At 35.6% G+C, this 7678-nt stretch overlaps 1 protein-coding gene across 1 annotated transcript; it reads left to right on the top strand.

Moving 5' to 3' along the window:
- Positions 1-955: 955 nt before the first annotated feature.
- On the top strand, positions 956-7105 carry LOC122056602 (pentatricopeptide repeat-containing protein At1g80270, mitochondrial-like). Its single transcript, XM_042618619.1, has 4 exons — positions 956-1158; positions 2644-2774; positions 4286-4868; positions 5659-7105. Exons 1-4 carry the CDS (start codon positions 1054-1056, stop codon positions 6901-6903), a joined length of 2064 nt encoding a protein of 687 aa, XP_042474553.1. The 5' UTR covers positions 956-1053; the 3' UTR covers positions 6904-7105.
- Positions 7106-7678: the final 573 nt, after the last annotated feature.

Below are 7678 nucleotides of genomic sequence, written 5' to 3'. Positions count from 1 at the left end.
ACATATTTGACTTCTTCCTCTCATATTGTCAAACATCGAAACTCAAGCTCAGGCTAAGTCAAGTTTGGTCAACTTGATTAACTTTGACCAGAAAAAATTGCATCAATAAATGGTTGAAGGTGTTCTTTGTGATCATAAAATACCTCTAAAACATAAATTTTTTTATAAAATGATGGTTAATGAAGTTGAATGTTTAGCTATGACTAAAAAATATAAGTAAGAGATAAGAATGCAATGATAAATATGATAAAAAAAATAAAAATATTAGAGAGAAAGTCAAAATTGTACCTATTAGGAACAACTCTGGGAGACATATTTAAGATAGTACAAACATATACTTAGATGACTAATAAATTTCTAATTAGGTGATATGAAATTATGATAAATATGACTTGAGGAAGAGAAATATAAAAAAAACTTAATTAGTAATAATAAAATAATATAAAATATATTTAAATATAAATGATAATATAATAAGGATCGAGTTTAATGGCGTATAAGAATACATATAATTAATGTCATTTAATTGATATAAGATTTGATTATTGTATTATATAAAAGTGTTATATTCATAAATTTTTAAATTGAATTAAATTATTCTTGTTATATTTATATTAACTTATTACAACTACACTGAAATAGGAATATTTTTTATATTAAAAATATAATAAAATATCTTGTTGATTTTTTTAAAAATTTATTATTAATTTTTAATAATTAGAGGGCCTTTTAATTTTTTAAACGTAGACTCTGCTATCCCTTTAGCATTACTTGCGTTGGGCCAAGCCCAAGAAAAGTCAAACGCGTTGCTACCACATTCGTTTCTAAAACCCTAGATTTCAAAATCCAATTTTATCCCTTATTTAACTATAAAAAATCCATAGTTTGAATAAAAGACGAGGGCATTTTAGTATTTTAAGGCTCGCTCCGATAAACCCCTTCTTGAACCCCTCCCCCTACACGCTTCCCCATTTCTAGCTCGAGCTGCCCTCAAAAAGGTGGTCTTCCGACGTCGTCTTGGGTCGCCGTCGCTTCTGCTTCTCGTCGGCGTCAATGGCGAAGCGTCAGATTCCTTTGCTCAACCGTGTTCTCGTGGAGAAGCCCGTCCCTTCCTCCAAGGCCAGCACCGGGCTGCTCCTCCCGGAGAAGATAACTAAGGTGATCGTAGTTTAACCTTGATTTTAATCGCCTTTTGATTTGGATGGTAGACTCTCGCTTGCGATTTGGCAACGTTGTGCGGTTGTTTGTACCTGTTGTTCCTGATTCACTGTGTCAATGCTCCGTAGCTTGTGTTCACCTACTCCGAGTTGGTTGCCTCTTGGGAATCATTGATTTTTCGATTGTAAATATCTTGTCAGGGAAGATACCATATAGTCGGGCACAAATCCACTGTGGAGCGACAAATCCACTGTGAAATCGCTCCAAGTGTGTTGGTTATTGATCCTCGGAGATTGAAATTGGATAATTGTGTATTTTCCTGGTTATTTTGAATTCCGTATCAAAGGTTGTAGTTTTGATGGTGGGTTTGTTTATTTTCTGACTGTGATCCTACTGCCTGTACCATGATCCTAACAACACTACATATGAGGAATCTGGAAAGAACATATAAGTATAACATTATTCATTCAGGCTTTTCTTGTGTTAGTGTTATTATAGAACTAACACTTTGACAGTATCGCATCCTACTTTTAGTTATCGATGCCTGCCCATTTGATACTTATCTAGATGATAATTATTTTGGAACTATGTTTCCCTTTAAGGAATTTGAAAGGAACAAGGTAACATGAGCCTTGATTTTGATTTGAAGAGGTACCTATTATGGCCATTCAACAGTAAAGATACATCAGCTAATTCAAATAAAAAACACAATATTCTGTTGGGTCAAACCAGAAACAGGTCCATTAGATTTGCATTGATAATCACGTTTTGAGTTGATTACTTTAAAAAAAAAAAACAAAAAAAGAAGAAAAATTACATCAAACTGTAATCATAAGCTATGATTGAGTGCTACAATTACAATTTTCTCCACAAGTAATGAGATACTGTGGGAATCATTTAAGTAATATCTGGTTGTACTACTAGATTTGAACTACATTGTTGGGATATTACAATGTACTAAATATTTCTAGTAATATCTAGTACAATAACAGTGTAATACACAATTTTCTTGGGACTTTTGTGTATTACATTGTTGTACTACTAGTCTTTTGTTGAAACATTGCAACTCTGTGGTTGTTCCTTTTCTGTTATCTTTTGTTTTGGTAATCTTTTGTTTTGGTAATTTTTCTAGATTTCTTAATGTTGTATATTTACATTGTTTTACTCCCACTTGTGTTTTGTTGAAATAATACAATTACATAGATTTTAACTTATTTTTAATCTGTTGTTTTGGTAATTTGTATGGGTTTCAATGTTTCATGCTCTTGAGAGCTATTCTGTCTAATTGAATTAAGATGTCTGCATGCAACTTGTGCATCTAAATTTCTGCTTTTGATTTTATTTAATTGACTAATTGTCTATCAAGTGACATTAATGTTGATTCTCCATAGGACATCTGAAAAACTTATCTTATCCTCTTTTCTTAAGAATTTATTTCATGTTTTTTTTCTTAACTATTAATTTACTCTTTGCTTTCTTGTACAGTGTGATTATGGAGTAGTAGTAGGTGATGGGGTATGTGATAAACATGGAAATCCTAATCCTGTGAAGAATGGCTACTCTCTTCTTCTGTCAAAGGGTCATGGGTGGACTGAGCTGAAGCTGAGAGATAAAAGGTACGATATTTCTGTGACTTGGTTTCCAAAGCAAAGTAGAACAAATGTTACAACAGTGTCTAAATGTTGGTAAAGTAGTTTTTGCATGTCATTCAAGCTTAAAATTTGTAATGCTATCATACCACTACATGATCAAACTTGTGCCTCAATTGAGGTAGAGTGTAAGTAGGGGCTGATGAGGGCCTTAGTAGTTATTTTGAACAATTAAATGCCTTAATTCAGTTAAGATGTTTAACTAGATTTCACAGAATAAATAGACCATTTGAGCATCTACTTAATGAGTGAAGAAAAAATATACTGTAAAATATCTAATACTTTATGAATAGGTGCATTGTTTTTTTTCCCCTTCCAACCATGCAGCTTTCCTTGGGGCAGTAGATACTAAGAATGAAACCAAAACTAATGATAGAAGGGAGTGTGACAACAACAACAGAGTTAATTGGATCCAAGTTGGTTTATTTTCTTTTCCCTGAGGAAATGAAATATTCTGAAAGGAATTGTCTAAGCCTGCTAGTGACTGTTACATTAGAGTTAATTGGATCCAAGTTGGTTTATTTTCTTTTCCCTGAGGAAATGAAATATCGTGAAAGGAATTGTCTAAGCCTGCTAGTGACTGTACCCTGTAGATAACTAATAGTAATTGCCCATCTATGAAGTCAATATAAAGAATAAGAATTTTACAAACAAAACAAGTCTAATGAAAGCATTATAAGAATCATACAGATCTCAGAATATAGTCGAAATAAAAAGTTATTTTGATTCTTTATTAAATATTACTTTGATGATCACCACCAACATTTGTTGTTCAAAATATACATTTGTTGTGGTAGATGGCCCAAATGCTACAATTCCTTAACACAGAATATATCTTTTCACATAAGTTTCCATTATGCTGGTAATATTAACCGTCAACATGACTACTCTTAAATGGCTCTTACATGCATGGCCTTGGTAATCAATAGTGTGAGCACATGCTACTTTGTAGAATTAGCCGGTGCCAACTTGGGGTCTTGTGGTAAGAAGCATTGCAAGGTGTTCACCTGAAGATTGACCTATTCACCTTGGTTGGATTGTGACCATCTTGGGCTAAAATCAATTTTCAATCCACCTTGAGAGAAAAGTGTTCACCTCAGCCGAACTGAATCAAGCTTCAACTGGCATCGATCAAATTCAACACTATTTGTATTCATATGGTTTTCATCGCCAAATTGAGGTCCAAGCCAGTCAACTTAATATAATTGTCAGATTTTAATTTGTTTGAACTTAAAAGAAGCAACTTGGTTAGATTGCCAATCATTATCATCCTAGTTCTTTTAAGTTGTCTTTTTTGTCTTTGCTTGCATAAGAGTCAATCCTTCCTCCAAAATATGCATGTTTTCAAGGACATGATTTTTTCTAATATATTATCATCAAATTTTGGGAGCATTCTCAATCGACGAGTTAAAAGCTATATTCATGATTTTTGCCATGAAGGTTAGAATAGAATTCTCATTTTTGCATTCAAATTTCAGGAGCAACTGCATTGGTTTTCCTTGTAGTCCTAGCTTGACTACATATGTAGGCAGTGGTAGTTTAAAGCTTGAAGAGTTCCTTTACTCAAAAGGCTCTAATATAAGTAGCAGCTCCATTCAACTGAAGTCATATACACATGGGTCTATTTCTCTGAAACCTGTCCTTTGGAGTCGATATGTATCTTCTCAGGCTGGAGCAAATTCAGGCGATAAGGAAGACGATCTAGAAGATGGGTTTTCTGACCTGGAGGTACCACTGGAATCTGCTGATTCTGTGGATGGTGCAGGCAAAGGAGATGATGAAGAGCTCATTTCCGAAGGGGAGTTTTCCGAAGAATATGATGAAACTGCAGTAAGTTCACTTGACTTGGTAGGTGTTGAAGCAAGTGAAGGTGGGGCGAAAAAGGAGCGGTTAAGGCTCTTACATTCTCCAATTTTCAAGATAATAAAGGAAACCCCGAGGAATTCTTTAATAAGAGCACTTGATAAGTATGCTGAGGAAGGGAATTCTCTTGGGAGAGATGAGATAAATCTTGCTATGTTTAAGCTGAGGAAGCGACGTCTCTACTCAATTGCACTCCAGGTGATTGTATCTTGACCCTAGTACTTACCTAGAATTACAATGTTTCTAAAATTGATCTTGACCTCTGGTGTGCTAATTGAAGATCAAACTTTTCTTTTCGGTGATAATTACTATCAACAAAGTGGACTAGGGCTTTCCATTTCGAGTTGTCTGATAGTATGGCCAAACCATTCAAACAACTTCTTTCTTAGATTTTGATCGGGGCATGCAATTCTCAGTTTTTTTATAATATTTCTTTTTGTAATTCATCTGGGTACTGCATCATTATATACTATCCCAAACAGGCGCACCTTGTCGTTTATAGTATTGTCTAGTTTAAATGCATTGGGCATCCTTGAGCAAAAGCAAATTGCCCACTGCGCCAGGGTTGAATGTGGTCTGTATTGTGTTAAATGTTGATCCATTAAATGCATTGAAGTCATAGTAGGGACATAACTGGTCTTCACTTCGAGGACCATTACATTTTGCACAATCAAATTCTGCTGAATCAAATTATCCTCCTTTTTCTATAATGACTCTTGTTCAATTCATGTCTGTTTATTCCTGCACTGTAGTCTGTAAGGACCATTTTAAAAAACTGGAACTTGCATAAGCAGCTCGAACGACATAAATGCTTGTTTTTCAATGGTAGTTCAACATTTGTAGTTCTTTAGACTATTGTTTGGTATATGAAATGAAATGAATGAAAATGTTTATGTATACCTTTGCTTAATTATTTGGTCCTATGTTTTCCTTTTCGAGTCTTTTATCGTCTAAAACTCTGGACTTCTCCTTTTGTTGACATTTGCAGTTTGTTGAATGGCTAGAAGCTAGTAAGAAAATTGAACTTGAAGCGAGGGACTACGTTTCTCATTTGGATTTGATTGCAAAGGTTAATGGTCTATTCAAGGCTGAAAAGTACATCGAGAAAATTCCAGAATCATTCAGGAGTGAGGTGGTTTACAGAACTTTGTTGGCTAATTGTGTTGCTGCTAGTAATGTCAAGAAAGCAGAAGAAGTGTTCCGCAAAATCAGAGATCTCGGTCTTCCAATCACAGCTTTTACTTGTGAACAGTTGTTGGTGCTCTACAAACGGGTAGACCGGAAGAAGATCGCTGACGTACTCTTGATGATGGAAAAGGAAAAAATAAAACCTACGCTCTTCACTTATACGGTGCTACTCGGTGTCAAATGCCAAACCCATGACATATTGGGTATGGAGCATATTCTGGAGACGATGAAATCTGAAGGTGTGGAACCTGATCTTCTAATCAAGTCCTTGGTTGCAAAAGCTTACATATTCGCTGGTTTGAAGGAAAAAGCAGAGGCAGCATTGAAAGAGATGGAAGGAAATGGTGTCCTGGAGAATCGCTACGTTTGCCACATTCTTCTCCCTCTGTACGCTGCCTTGGGCAAAGCAGACGACGTTGCAAGAATATGGAAAGTGTGGGATGAGAAACCTTATCTGGATGAGTGTCTAGCTGCAATGGAGGCATGGGGTAAGCTTGGGCAAATTGAGAAGGCGGAGGAAGTCTTTGAGCAGGTGGTCAAGACTTGGAATGTTTCTTCGAAGGCCTATGGCGCCATGTTACAGGTTTATGTGAACAACAAGCTAGTGGCCAAAGGAAAGGAATTGATAAATCGGATGTCTGAGAGCGGATGCCAAATCAGTCCTGTGACTTGGGATGCGCTAGTGAAACTCTACGCTGAATCAGGGGAGGTGGAGAAAGCAGACTCAATATTGCACAAGGCTTTTCAACAAAAGAGGCTTAGACCTCTCTACAGCTCTTTTATAACTGTGATGGATCAATATGCTAAAAGGGGTGATATCCATAATACCGAAAAGATTTTTCACCGGCTGGAGCAGATGGGATATGTCAGTGGACCCAAGCAATACCAGTCTCTGCTCCAGGCCTATGTGAATGCCAAGACACCTGCCTATGGCTTCGTGGCACGGATGAAAGCCGACAACCTATTTCCTAACAAGATTATGATCGCACAACTGAAGGGTATCGATGCATTCAGGAAGAGTCCGATCTCGGAGTTGCTTGATTGAAGGTAGATCACAATTGAATTTGTATCTGGTATTCTTGTGCAATGGCATTGAATATCGAATTGATCTCGGCAGTACATGTAGTCCATGCATATCGAATTGCATAATAACAAGACCTGTTTTGCCGTCTTAAGAGAATTCTGATTGGACAGTGTAGTAGTTATTTAAATGCATGAAAAATAGAAGAATATTTTGTTTGTTCTCATTTTTTGGATGCCTTTGTTCTATTGAATTAGGTATATGACATAATTGATATATTGTATTGATATTAAAAATTAAAGTTCATACTAAATTTATTAAAGTATGCAACAACAAAAAGATAGCAATTGAACAGGCGTTCCTAACTATTTATATCGTTGATAGATGATGTTGCTCGTAACTCATGACGCGGCACTAATGCATATTTGAAATTCAATCGCCGTAAGTGAACTTACTGGAATCGAACCCTTCCCACCCGTGAGAATTGTCCAGTCGCTTGCTATTTTTTTCTAAAAGGCGCGAGTAACTTCAACCAAGCAACACTATCAAAAACTGGAGCGGAGCTGCGATATATAAATAAAAGGCATCATTTTGATTTTTTATGTCAAATATAAATATTATTTATTAAATTTAGTATTAGATTTATGTGAATGGGGAAGAGGTGGAAAATGAAAGAAATTTTTTTATTATGAATGAGATTTTAGTCTCGTATTAGCTGATTTATATTGATTCATTTTAACAATGCATGGGGAGAGACTCTTCCTCATATATGGGTGCACAGATAGTGCAAATCCAGGAT

The sequence above is a fragment of the Zingiber officinale genome, chromosome 3B, assembly GCF_018446385.1.
Source record: "Zingiber officinale cultivar Zhangliang chromosome 3B, Zo_v1.1, whole genome shotgun sequence".
In the NCBI taxonomy this organism is placed as follows: Eukaryota; Viridiplantae; Streptophyta; class Magnoliopsida; order Zingiberales; family Zingiberaceae; genus Zingiber; species Zingiber officinale.
The sequence above is the reverse complement of the archived record's forward strand: the minus strand, read 5'-3'. Positions and strand labels throughout refer to the sequence as shown.